The following is a 14,670-nucleotide window of genomic DNA, read 5'->3' on the forward strand; positions in this document are numbered from 1 at the left end:
CATCTATGCTTCAGGATTTAGCTGAAGTTTCAATGTGAAAGGGGTGAATGGGGTACTATTCTCTTAAAAACAAATCCACCAGTCATTAATGAACTATATTCTTTAGATTGTATCCTTTGCATTTGACATCTCACTTAGGAAATATTATGGAAACAGGGAAACAAAATTATTCCAGCATGCAGAAGTCCATGCAATGAGGACTCTACCAGGGCTAGCACTACCTCTGATAGCATAGAATCATAGAATCAATAAAGTTGGAAGGGACCTCTGGAGATCATCTAGTCCAACCCCCCCGATCAAGCAAGGGCACCTTGAGCATGTCAAACAGGGTTGCATCCAGGCAGGCCTTGAAGATCTCCAGAGAAGGAGACTCCATGACCTCTCTGGGCAACCTCTTCCAGTGCTCCATCACTCTCACAAGGAAGAAATTCCCCCTCACAGTCAGGTGGAACTTCCTGTGCTTCAATATCTGCCCATTGCCTCTTGTCCTGTCACACGGGACAACGGAAAAGAGTTTATCCCTTTCCCGTCGACATCTTCCCTTCAGGTACTTATACACATTGATAAGATCCCCCCTCAGTCTTCTCTTCCCCAGGCTAAACAGGCCCAGCTCTTGCAGCCATTCCTCAGAGGACAAAGGCTTCAGCCCTCTGATCATCTTCGTAGCCCTATGCTGGACTCTCTCCAGTAGCTCCATGTCTCTCTCGCACTGGGGAGCCCAGAACTGGATGCAGTACTCGAGATGAGGCCTCACCAGGGCTGAGCAGAGGGGCAGGATCACCTCCCTCCAGTGCCGGCAACACTCTTCCTAATGCACCCAAGGAGACCACTGGCCTTTCTGGCCACAAGGGCACATTGCTGGCTCATGGTCAACTTGTCATCTACCAGCACTCCCAGGTCCTTCTCTGCAGAGCTGCTCTCCAGAAGGTCAGCCCCAAGCTCATACTGGTGCCTAGGGTTATTTTTCCTTAGGTGCAGAACCCTGCGCTTGCCCTCGTTGAACCTCATGAGGTTCCTCTCTGCCCAGCTCTCCAGCCTGTCCAGGTCTCTGAACGGCAGCACAGCCCTCAGGTGCATCAGCCACTCCTCCCAGCTTGGTATCCTCAGCAAACTTGCTGAGGAGGCACTCAGTCCCCATTGACATCAATGGCTGAGGAGGCTATTGATGAGCAAGTTGAACAGGATGGGACCCAGTACTGAGCCCTGGGGGACGCCACTTGCCAACAACTCCAACTAGACTCCACACCACTGATGACGACCCTCTGAGCTCTGCCTTTCAGCCAGTTCTCAATCCACCTCACTGTCCACTTGTCTAACCCACACTTCCTGAGCTTATCTGGGAGGATGTTATGGCAGACAGTGTCAAAAGCCTTGCTGAAGTCAAGGTACACAACATCCACTGCTCTCCACTCGTCTACCCAGCCAGTCATTCCATCATGGAAGGCTATTAGGTTGGTTAAGCAGGATTTCCCCATGGTGAATCCATGTTGGCTACTCCCGATCGCCTTCTTTTCCTCCATATGCCTGGAGATGACACCCAGAATGAGCTATTCCATCACCTTTCCAGGGATGGAGGTGAGGTTGACAGGCCTATAGCTGCCTGGGTCTTCCTTCTTGCCCTTCTTGAAGACTGCACTGACATTGGCTTTCTTCCAGTTTTCAGGCACCTCTCCAGTTCTCCAGGACCTTTCAAAGATGATGGAGAGCAGCCTGGCAACAACATCTGCCAGCTCCCTCAGTACCCGTGGGTGCATCCCATCCTCACGCATGGATTTGTGGATGTCAAGCTGGTCCAGGAGATCTCTAATCCTATCCTCCTCAACCAAAGGAAAGTCTTCCTTCCTCCAGACTTTCTCCCTTGTCTCTAGGCTCCGGGATTCATGGAGGCTGCCTTTAGCAGTGAAGACTGAAGCAAAGAAGGCATTCAGTATCTCTGTTTTCTCAGTATCCCTTGTCACTAGGGCCCCTGCCCCATTCAGTAGTGGGCCCACATTTTCCCTAGTCCTCCTCTTGCTGCTGATGTATCTGAAGAAGCCCTTGATGCTGTCCTTAACATCCCTTGGCAGACTCAATTCCAAATGGGCCTTAGCCTTCCTCGCCGCATCTCTACATACACTGACTGCATTCCTGTAATCCTCCCAAGTAGCCTGTCCCCTCTTCCACATTCAGTGTACTTTCTTCTTCCGTCTGAATCTGGCCAAGAGCTCCTTTGCTCACCAATGCAGATCTCCTACCCCCTTTGCTGCACTTCTTACTCATAGGGATGCACTGCTCTTGAGCTTGGAGGAAGTGATGCTTGAATACTAGCCAGCTCTCCTGGACCCTTATTCCTTCTAGGGCCTTAACCCATGAGATTCCTCCAGGCAGGTCTCCAAAGAGCCCAAAGTCTGCTCTCCTGAAGTCCAGGGTTGCAATCCTGCTTGTTGCCTTACTTCTTTCCTGCAGGATCCTGAACTCCACCATCTCTTGGTCACTGCAGCCAAGGCTGCCCAACCTTCACATCTCCAACCAGTTCCTCTCTGTTGGTAAGGACAAGGTCCAGCAGGACACCCTTCCTCGTAGGCTCCTCCACCATTTGCAAGAAGTTATCATCAATGCATTGCAGGAGCCTCCTGGACTGCTTGTGCCTTGCTGTGTTGTCCCTCCAGCAGATGTCAGGGTGGTTGAAGTCCCCCATGAGAAACAGGGCCTGCGATCTTGAGGCTACTTCCAGCTGTGTATAGAAGGCCTCATCGACTTCCTCTTCCTGGTCAGGTTGCCTGTAGTAGACACCCACAGCAGTGTCTCCCCGTATTAGCCTGCCCTTTGATCTTTACCCATAAGCTCTCAACTGCCTTCTCCTCCTCCACCCCTAGGCAGAGCTCAATGTATTCCAGTTGCTCTCTCACATAAAGAGCAGCTCCACCACCTCGCCTCCCTGGCCTGTCTCTCCAAAAAAGCACATAGCCATCAATAACAGCGTTCCAGTCATGTGAGCTATCCCACCAAGTCTCTCTGACTGCAATGAGATCACGGCCCCATGACCGTAACAGAGATCTCCAGCTCCTCCTGTTTGTTCCCCATGCTGCGTGCATTGGTGTACAAGCATTTCAAAGAGGTAGTCATGCCTGCAGGTTTCCCCGGAAGCATGTATGAGGGTCCCGCATCGCCATGTCCCAAACGCACATCCCCAGCGGCACGCACCCCTTGGAGGCCCCCCAACCCGAGTTGCGTTTTGTTGACTACCCTGTCTCTATGACACCCTCACTCCCCCTTCCTACCTAGTTCAAAGTCCTCTTTACTAGGCTGGCCAACCTGTTGGCAAAGGCAAATGTGCCCTGCTTGGTGAGGTGAATCCCATCTCTTCCCACCAGTTGTTGATCTTCAAACCATGTGCCATGGTCATAGAATCCAAAACCCTGTTGCCAACACCAGCAGCGTAGCAAGTTGTTGATTTGGAAAATCAACACTGTTAGGGTACAATGCAAATGATGGTTCTGCTCCTTTGGTTGCCAAACATTTTGTCATCCACAAAAATAAAAAAGAAAAAAAAAAGAAATTAGAAAAAGGATAAATGTTGCACGCTACTAATAAAAAGTTTTATTTGTTCCATGGCAGTTGAGACCTGAAGGACCAATACATAAACATGCAATAAGATCCCATGCAGCAATTTTTGATGAGCTCTTGTAATGAAGTCTTACCAATATTTTTGGCCAATAACGAAATATGGAAAAACAAGTAGCCACAATCAAAACTCTCATCTCAGGAAACAAGTACCTTGTCCACTGGCTCATTCTTTCCCAGTTTAAGAGAAAAATAACAAAAATCTAATCAAAATTGTTTAACTTGCATTTAATGCCTATGGTCTGTCTGCTGGACTGTTACTATACTGCCTGTCTCTTATGCTGTATTTCCTTCCCTCTTTCCCAATACTTCTGCAATTCTTTGTCTCAGCTAGACCACCTTCCGACAGAACTTGAACTAAGAACTCTACAGTGACATTCAGGGAGTAAAATGGATTATCTGAAAAGGTCACATCAGTCAACTGCTGAATGAGCAGTACAGTAGCCACAGCCCACCATTTAATTAGCATTTAAGACATGCAACAGATTTTATGACTTTATTTTGTCTTACTGCCAGATAAAAAGGAGCTGGCTTCCTTTTAGTAAAATAATTTATTGCACAATCCCTTTTCTTTATAAATCTTTACAGAAAATCAAAAGAAAACCATTTAGAAACAACCTTTTAACTTTCAATAATATTTTTCCTCTGTATTACTTCCTGCCATTCTACAGCCTGAAGAGGACAGCTCCAGACTAATGATTGACTTTCCTATCCCTCTTCTATTCACCTTCTCTTCCTCCTTCTTTATTCCAAACTATCAAATTTACTCTGACTAGACATCAGACATCTGGGAGAAGAGTTTGAGAAAAAGTTGTGCCTCAGACATGCAATTTCATTGTTTGCCTCTATGAAGAGTTGACAAGTTATTACTGTGACTTATATTAATTCGAAAGAAAAAACATAGAAGGAGAAGAGCTAGGTCTCCACAGAGTGTGTGTGGCCTTCTTAGTTTGGGCATGTGAGGGTGTAAGAGGATGATCCTGAAATCACTTACTCCAGCGTGTACCATGGACCTGAATAAAAAGCAAATGAAAAACTTGAATATTCAAAAGGAAGAATTGGACAGAGAGAGGGAGTATCTCCCTTTTCCCCCAGTGTTCTCTGGAATAGCCCATCCAGCACTGTCCCCCTTTCCTCCCACAACAGATTTTTTTTTTCCTCCCTCAGTCAGATGGGAGCGAGGGAGAAATGACAACTAGGCAAGTGCTAAGGTAAAGTTCAACCTGTCTTTTCATAGCCTTCCCACTGGATAACATTTTTTAATCCTGCCAACACTGGCAATATTGATTGACACTTCCCAGGCAAACTCATCTATCTGTATGAGATGTCCACATGTATGGCAGGTGTCCTGTACTGACATTCTTTCTATTTCCAGACAAATTTCTGTAAAATATCAGTGTTTCATCATCTCTGTAAGAATAATAATTTCATGTGAACTGAAACAGTGATAAATGAAATAACTTGGTCTGATTATGCAGAGTCTAAATAGTGCTTTCAGTTTGTGCAAAGGTTTGAGGTGGTGAGGTATGCTTCTGAATACAAAGTATATAGCAATTAGTATGAGCCCTGTCTGCATTTTCAGGTAATATAACTGAGTATCTGAAGATTTGACTTTTTTAAAAAGAGTGAAGTTTTATGCAGTCAAATTGCAGAAACAACCCAGGGCAACTATTTATTTATTTCCCCAGCAGATTAAAAACAGAACTAATCTACATCTTATTAAAAGGAAACATGGGACAGGAAGCAATCTCCTGGGTCACAGCATCCAAACTATTGTTGTCACAGACACACGATCATATAATCCCAGTCATAATCAGCACTTTGAAACCTCTTCAGGTTTTGTTCCCATTATTTCAAAATGAAAGCTGTGCCAGAATCTGATTACTCTAGTGGGGAAAAATGTTCCAATTTCCAGAGTACACGTATTTCTGAAATGTTAACCATATGGGGATACTCTTATTCCAACACTTTTCTTAAGCTTATATAGTTATTTTTGCCTCTGCTGTTTATCCCACCGATGAATATGTAGATCAGCAGTTGTTTGGTTAGACAAGTTATCTTCCTCCCACCTTCTCTTACTAGATAAAGTCTCTCATCAGCATGCTAGCAGCACCGCTCTGCTCTTGCCTCATTTAAGCGAGTCTTTAATTAACCTTATTTGTACTCCAGAGCCTCGCACACCAACTCTAGTACTTCTTTCTGCTGCAGACAGCTCACCTAGTATTACGTGTGGCTTTCAAAAGGTTCCAACACTGCCAGTAGATAATCGGCCTCTGACTGGCAGGTAAAGCTAGTGAGCCCTTTACCACATTAACTGTTTCCAACCACTTGCACGTCTTCCCTCAGTTCTGCTTGTGTGATGTCCTAATGCTAACCTCTCTATTAATGACATTGCCCAACCTGTAGTCACTGAAAAATATCATCAGCAGGCTTGCAGTGTCTGAGCCATTACCATTAATAAGAATGTTGTAACAAGATTGGTTCCAGAGACAAATACATGATATGCTACAGTAACTGCACACCTGATAAACCTTCTTCCAAAGCACTGCACTGCCACATACATAGGTACTAATGACTGATTTTCTTCAGCCAGTCTGCATCTGCTACAGCCTAATTAATTGTTTCCCATGTAGCAGTATATGACATGCTTTACTGAAAAATACCCACTTCTACAAAAAAGAGGGTATCACCATCTCTGCTTAACAGATGGAGATAAAAGACTTGCCCAAGGCTAAAGACAGGTTCAGTAAGGAGAACCCTGTTCTACTGAGAACATGTACTGCAAAGTGTGCTCAGTTATCAAAAGCAGACTTATGAAGCGTCCACTGACTTCAGTGGCAGAGAAACTGACCTAGGAAACAAATACTTTTTCTGTCTAGTTTTAAATTAGGAATCTACAATACTGCTCAGGTTCACTTCTCAGATCCATGACTCAGTAAAACAAACGTTGCAGGAAAATGAAATAATATGAAATTATTTTACTCACTCTTAAGAAGGACTGATTGCCATTTCCTGCAACAGGGGGATGCCTCTGACGACATCAACTCAAGTTCCCCAGAAGGGGCATTCTGCAGAAGGCTTATAATTGTTAAAAGAACAGGAGCTATACAACTTCCCATTTAGTTGGTTTTATGGGAGGTCACTACCTCCTGAGATTTGGTCCAGCAACTCCTGTTCAGATTCTAACAGCAAAAAAACACTTGTTACAGGTTCTGAGCAAGGTTTTGGTGTTAAGGAAAGCACTGACACTGTTGGACTGGTAGCCTACAAAAATAAATGCATTTCTCTTTCAAGGTTTCTTAGTCTGTAGGTCTCACCCATCTCCAGGACCTTGTGAATGTAGTAAGGAGAAGCTGGATAAAAAGAATATTCACTGGGATATTCATTATCAGAAAGGGATTCTAGTCTGAAAAAAAAACCACAAGCAAACAAACCAACCCACCCCCTCCACCACCATCTTAGTGCACCTCTAAATTTACAGTAATATAAAGTGCCCTTCTACGTTCTGATAGAGCCTGTCATTTCTTTTTCTCACTGTTTCCTGAATGTTGACTTCTCAAAATTTCCAAACTGGTGCTTTAGGGTTCCCTCCTCAGCCAGCAGCTGGCTTCTAAAACCACAAGATTTGTAGACATTTACATTACAATTACTTTTTGCTGGTATTTTCACACTCAAACAAGGACCAAAAAAGATGTACACTGGCTTAGTGCTTACAGCTCAGCTTGAAATGAAATGAAATGATGAAAAAAATGAAAAAAGAGATGAAAACGAAAAAACCTTCAAATAAAGTCATTTTAAAATGGCATCACTTCTTTCCCCTTTTGAAGTTTGTCTGGAATCAAACAAAATGGGAAACCACAATCATTCAGATGAACTTCAGTCTAAATTGTCAGACTTAAGAGGAATGACACTTTAGGGTTGAGAGGAGCACGCACACTGGGAAGACATGCTGTGACACTGGTGAGTGCTGGGGACACCAGCCAGGGGTAGATGGTGAAGAATGGAAAGGATGGCTGAAATGAAGCAGGCACATTCACAATGGCAAAAGGTGGCTCAGATGAGGCCCGGGAGCGCATGAGGGACAGGTCACTCACCGCAGCCTGCTCTGCTGGCTCAGCGGGGATGGTCTCCTTTTCGAGAACAGCAGCAGCAGGGGTTTCCTCAACCTTGGGTTCCCCAGGTGGAGCTTCTTCAGCCTCAGTCTTTTGTTTTATTGGTTTTTAAGCAGTCAGTGGAAAAATCATTGAAAGCACGCAATTACGGGGTAGGAGGAGAATGGGAACTACACCCTTGACAGTTCTGCTTCACTCACAGCTGCCACACCACAGGCTCAGTCCTATAGGACTTTATTGGGAAGAGGACAGCAGTGCTTGGCCTTACACCATCACATTAATGCTTAACAACTAAAGAGTGCTTCCATCCTCAAAGTGCTTTATGTAAACTGAACCAGTCTCTTCACCCTTCCCTAAGTCTTACTCTCCTGAGTCACAGAAAGGAGCCATGGAAATAGAGGGAAAGTATTCAGTTTGCTCAGAGATGCTTCAGAAAGTCATGGTAAAGTCAGGAGCCGAAACTGACACCTGTATGACCCAACCCAGAGCTTCTTAGGGGGTTTTAAAATTACCTCCTATTTCTTCATTCTGTTAGTTCTCCAACAAAATGGCCTCTTTTCTAATGAAGGTAGGAAGTAAATACTACAGACCCAAAAGGTTTTTACATACACATGGGCAACCACTGACTGCTTGAATTCCTGCTATCGAAAATCATCCCTGATTTCCTGTTAACATGCATTCTGTCATGAGCCCTCCAATCACCTACCAGGCATCCATTTACCAGCCATACTACTGAGATTTCTACCCTTTTAAATTCTGGCCTATGTTTGTTTTTAGCCAGAGGATCTAGCAAACACCATGAGCCTGCAGCAAGTTCAGTCCTGTAGCAAAGTAGCTCAGATCACAAGTGGTATCTCCAACACGGAGATGGGTTCTCACTGCACAGAGACATCACCTTGCAAACACACACATACAAGGAGAGGGCTACAACCTGGACTCAGTATATACCATTTATAAAGATGGCTGACTCAACTAATCGAAATAACCCCTGTAAATTAATTTGTCATGAAAAATATTCAGCATAATAGGAAAAACAAAAGCTATTTAATTGCTTTGCATTTAATAACATGCAGCTTGCTGTAAGGTCTCCTGTGATAAAGAGATAGTTTCGATGATATTCTCAAAGATACTAAAATCTTTTCCTTGCCAATATTTTTCAGGAAAAATCCATAATATTTCACCTTTTTTCTTACATATTCCTTAAGATGACTGGTTTTTAGTGAGGTACAGAGAAGTTTACCTAAACAAGACTTTCAGGATGTGACATAGTATCAAGAAATATTCATTATCTGCTAACATACTGTGCAAAATCTCTCTGTCTAGTGTATTAATAGAAGCTTTAGGGAATTTTACAAAGAATAGAGAATAGAAATGAGAAAAACAAGACCTTATTTAGTCATCTTACCTTATCCCAGGTAAGATGACTAAATGAGTTTTCTGAGGTTTAATGCCGGAAGAAACTTTTAGACTTAGAATCACAGACAATATGTTATAATGAAGATTGTATTGATGTGCTTCAAGTCACTTAGGACAAGCAGGATTTCAGACTAGCTGCCATGCTTGAACTACTAGCAAAAATACTAAAAATATTCTCAGTATATTCAGTAATCATTCTGAACACTGAATGCACTATCTGAGGTGATGCTGAACACTGAAGCACCACCTGAGGCATTATACAAAAGCCACATTAAATAATATTTTCAATATCATTTTCTGACACTCACTCCAGCACCATATCATATGATAAAAAAGCTATTTCATATCCTTACTCCAGGCTAACCAATGACTGTAACAGAAACTATGAAACTACCAGTGTGACCACTCCAAAAAAGATCCTCTAGCCTTTAAAAGACTGTCTGTTAAAATGTGAAAGATATTTCCTGAAAAGTCACAGCTCTAAGTGGAAAAAGCTAGAGCAACACTGGAGATGGGTATACAGCCATTATGTATCATCACCTGCTTGCTGTGCACTAAGTCATAGTACTGATTATTGCCATTTCTTAACTGCAATAAATGAAAAATTATTTGATTATACATTTGAAAATTAAAAGTAACTTAGAATTTTTCTTTTCTTTAAAGCCAAATCCTTCAAAGTAGTATTTCCCTTCTTTTCCTGTGTGCTTTCATTGAGAAAATTGTTTCATTGAGAAAAGACTTACACAACTACAATGGATCCACTCATCCACTAAATCTTCCAGAGATTTTACAAGTTAGAGGATAGCAACACAAACAAGGAGCAAGTATCTTTGCACAAAGCAAAAACAGCACCCTTTTTTTGTAAGACACTTAACAATGAAGCAAAAGCCACTTACCAAAGTTTCTGTCACATTCTCATTTGATTGCACTGTAAATAGAGAGGTATCCTAGATACAAAAATGAAAAACAATGAAGCAAAAGTATTCGAGATGGGATTTTCGCAGGAGGCTACCAAAGACACCTGTTTTCCTGACTTAGGCAAACTTCTCACAGACTAAACTAGCTCTAAGCTACTTTAACATCCAGAATGAAGACATTCTGGGCTTTTGTTCGGATATGAGTTGTACTGCCAATTTATTACGGATACAAAATTTTACCTTCATTAAGTAAGTACAAAAGTGGAGAAAGCGTTTTCCAACATCTTAATCATTCAGAAATAGTTAATCGGAAAACACTGAGGGGTAAAATCCTATCCCTACTGAAGTCAATGGGTATCAACTTTTGATTTCCCTGGGGCAAACATTTTGCCCTAATAACTAGGGGTGGGAGCCTTACACCTTGCCCCTTCCTTCTAGATCCTTTACTAACTTAAAAGGGCTGAAGTAACATGAATTCATGGTGAAGGATATATTTCCAGCTTTATATTAGCTCATTTTTTTTTGCATGCTTTTGAAAAGGTGGTGTACAGGCATGCTGCAGATGAGCCAGTCCGAAAAGCTGCTGGAACTTAGTGAAGACCCAGACAATCCACAGCCCTGGACTTGGAAAGCACAAATGTGCTATCTTTGTTCAAAGCACCTCTGCAGCATCTAACATGGAGCCTCATCATCAGCATAGCAGTAAACAAATAATTCAACTTTCAGATTAAAACATATTTTAAATGAAAATAAAGGTGCAGAAAGAAATAAAACTCATGTACACACACAAACAGTTACTGGAAGTAAGATGGAAGAAGTTATGATTTACAGTATTTGGGAACTGTGAGAAAAAGCCACAAAAGAATGTAATAAAAAAGCTAAAATAGCAAAAATTTAGTCCCACTAAGGTAGTGGGAGTTCTGCTATTAAATTCAGCGAGGCTAACAGTACCAAGAATATTAATATCATTCTAATACATTTAGTAATAATTTCAGAGAGCAGACAGGATTCTGGAATTGTATTTGTATAACATTATTGTGAAGTTAGTCAGCAGAACAGATTTCCTAAAATTGTATACAGCCAGTCCTAATCTGTTCCTAACAGCACAGAAAAAGCTCTCAAAAGATGTTTATCTCTTACCTGTACAAATCCATTAAATGCTGTGCTGGATGCCTAAGTAGAAGTAAAGATCAGAATAAATTATCATTTGTTTACTAAACTAGAACATGAATCAAAATGCTTTTATTTGCAAAATAAAAACAGGTTAAATGTTTTCAAAATAAATAAAAATAAAAAAGAAGGGCAAAGCAAAAAGAAATTTGATGATGGAGTTATTTGATAACAGGTTAAAGAAAACACCAGAACAAAACAAAAAGCAGGCTGACTTTAGAATTTCATAAAAAAAAGGATTGTAGGTGCACTTAAAATTACACATATAAAATAAAAAAGTTGTGAGACACTATGTGCCTTCATAGTTCAAAGCTTCATTCACCTTTTCAAATGTGTCTTTGTCAGCCTGCTTCATTGCATGGCTGAAGCAACCACATTTTGAACAGCTGCATAACAATTTTTCGAAAAAGAGTAGCAAGGGTTTAGAAGGGGTAATGGGAAACATAAACGGATTGTTTTTAAATGACAAGGTTACACATGGCCTAAGGAATTCTTTGTCTAGACTAGGCTACACACTGGGGTAGGTACCTCTTCTTTATCAGCCTCAATTTCCTGGTACAATAATCCATATCTCCGGTTAGCAATTTCATCTTCAGATAAATCTGAGTTGTTGGTCTCATTGTCCTTAGGACTAGTTGAACTCTCGGTGCTAGCATTTCTGGAATTTCCCATTTGAAACAGAACCAAGGGTCTAGCTATCTCCTTGCTCAGTCCAGGATTGCTAATGCTTGCCCATTCCCCAGGTAAGCCTTGTTTTACTGGCGTCTCCTGACTTTTATTGCTTGTGCTTACACCTACTTCTCCCCAGCTGTTATCAGTCCCTCCCAGATCCTGTGTGGACCATTTATCACTAATGCCTAACCAAACATTTTCCGTGTTACCTTCTTCTGAGTCTTGCTGCTTAGGGAAAAAAGGCCAATTATCCAATCCATTAGCTTGGCCATCTGACAGATTAGAAAACCCCCAGGAATCATTAGTAACCGTTGGATCCCAGTTTGCCAGCCAAGGGTCTGTTTCCAAGGCTTCAGGAACATCACTGTTACTAGGATGCTCTTCAGCAACTGCTGCTTCTGCTGCCCTACCTACCATTTGGTCTTCTGTACTATCTAGGCAAGAATCACTGCAGTGTGTATGGGCAGCATCAGCTGTCTCGGGCAGCAATGCCCATTCTTTTTCAGCAGCAGTTTGACACTCATCAGCATCACTACCATTTTGGAGGAGCCTGACGCTATTGTCTTCAGTTCCTTTACCTCTGGACTCTTCTGCACTGAATAATTCAGCATCACAGAGAATGTTTCCAATATCTGTAGGATCCTTTTCTGTGTGGTCAGTTACTTCGAGGTCAACACATCCCATCACTTTTATACACTCCAGTGTAGCACTGCCTTCAGTAGCATTGCCAGTTTGGTCAAAGCCATCTTCAAATGTCCCTTCACGGTCTTGATCCCAGATACCCAAGACCTTCTCAGATTTGGTGCCAGTGCTTTCTATAGTTTCAGAGTTGTTCACTACTATTTTGTCCCCATCTTCCAACCTTGTGCTCAGCAATGATGTTTTTCCATCTGCCTCCTCAATGACATTTATATCTTTGAATTCTTTTTCCCCAGTGTTTTCTAGGTTGTCCCAGCTAGTTGTCCCACTAGTTGTCTCAGCTTCCCCATTATTAATTTCTGATGGACATAAAGTTTCTGTCTCTGTACTTACTGAAGTTTCACTGTTTGCCTTTGCTAAAACCTTACTAAGTTCTGCCTCTCTGTTCTCTTTAGTTTCACAGCCTCTCTCTTCCAGCTCCTCTGTACCTTCTACCTCCTTGTCATTAGCAGCTCTGGTCTCTACCTTTTCACTTGGCTTGACACCTGTCCACATAAACTCTTCTTCCTCCTGCTCCTCCTCTGCCTTTTGCACTTCACATGGGAGGGATTCATCCAGCAAGCTATCTGTTCCCAGGAAAGGTGTTTCAAAACTGGTTGTGGTCTCTAAACGCTGATCAGTCACCACATCTTCCCATGGGACATTTTTAACATCCAAATGGGCCTCCAGTGAAGTCCTCTGGTTTCTGTTTACAGAAGCTGACCCTGGAGCAGCAGCATCGTGCTCACCTATAGCAGGCCAAACACTAACAGGCAGAGTATCAGTGGATTCGCTTGAGATTTGCTCTGCCTCAGGGAAAAGCAAAGAACCGCCTGCAGTAATTTCCTGGCTGACACTGGGTGTGCTAACATCTAGGCCCCAGTTGAGTGAACCTAGATCACTTTGGGATCTGTTAATATCTTCTGATGACCCACTGTTTGGGGTTTCCTCCATGACCAGGTTACACAGGGAAAGACTTTTTGCAGAATCAGGCTTTGAGCAGACAGAAAAGCAAAGAAAAAACACAAGATGAAAAAGATAAAGGCGGACTTGATGAGAAAACACAAAATTTATATTTTTCTACAGCAATTTTAATTTAAAGAATTAAACTGACTAAATTTAGCAGTTTAAGAAAAAGCTATGTGATTTGTAATGTTAGGAGACAGTAGATTGCAATCTAAAAGAGCAGCACCAAGAGACAAGGCAAAGAACTATATATTACACCACATTGACTTAAGCATATCTCTAAAATGGTTGCAATTTTGAGGAGAAGCTTGCTTACCGGCTGCACCAATTCACTGCTTGTCTGTATGGAAGAAAACCATTCATATGAAACAATGAAAATAAGAACATGTCACTTTTTTGTTATGGCAACTGCTCGTTATTTATCAGCTCTTTACCTAGCAGTGATTACCAAACTGGTTGTGGGGAAGGGCTGCTAGTCCTTTCCTGGCCTCCACTGAAGACTAATCACAGGCCCACGAATTTAAGCCACACCTCCAGCCATCATATTACATTAGAAAACAAGTTCTACATGTACACTGAATAATTATCACATGTTGCATTACTCTAAAGCCCCTGATACTTTTGTCACAGGTACCCTATTACATCTCAGTAGAAAAGAGGGATCACTCTGTGAGACAGTGAAGAAGAAAGGAAGCAATTCCAGTGGTAGGGGGCCTTACTTCCATTTAAACTAAGATATAGATACTTCACTCAGGCCTTTAGTGCACAGCTCTGATTCTCCATCATCTTGCACCATGCAGAGGCATTTACACCCAGGCCACTTACACAGTAAGGCACCAGCTCATAAGGCCGACTATCTACACTACTACCACTCTGAACAGATGTAAATGCTGCAAGATAGATCAACAACTAATCTAGAATCAATTTACTAGTAAGAAAAACACAGTAAAAGTTCAGAATCCCTGATTTCAAACATTTAGCTCTGAAACTCATGATTTGCTTGATTTTCTTTTAAATAAGAGCAAAGGGAATTACAGTTATAATACAAAATTATGTATTACATGCTATAAATAAAACTGTGTGACAGCAAGACACTGATAAAGATATCTCATATTAGTTCAGAACTATGAATTCAA

The 14,670-nt window shown here is 42.0% G+C and overlaps 1 protein-coding gene across 1 annotated transcript in view; it reads right to left on the minus strand.

Moving 5' to 3' along the window:
- The window catches only part of AMPH (amphiphysin), a 114,543-nt gene that overhangs the window by 13,918 nt on the left and 85,955 nt on the right, over window positions 1-14,670 (minus strand). Inside the window, exons 14-17 of the mRNA XM_062567912.1 lie at window positions 13,851-13,874; window positions 11,189-11,221; window positions 10,028-10,078; window positions 7,698-7,805 (exon numbers count right to left, since the gene is read on the minus strand). Of these exons, the coding sequence (XP_062423896.1) occupies window positions 7,698-7,805; window positions 10,028-10,078; window positions 11,189-11,221; window positions 13,851-13,874 (216 nt within the window). The remainder of the gene's footprint in view (window positions 1-7,697; window positions 7,806-10,027; window positions 10,079-11,188; window positions 11,222-13,850; window positions 13,875-14,670) is intronic.

Source organism: Rhea pennata, chromosome 2, assembly GCF_028389875.1.
Source record: "Rhea pennata isolate bPtePen1 chromosome 2, bPtePen1.pri, whole genome shotgun sequence".
Classification (NCBI taxonomy): Eukaryota; Metazoa; Chordata; class Aves; order Rheiformes; family Rheidae; genus Rhea; species Rhea pennata.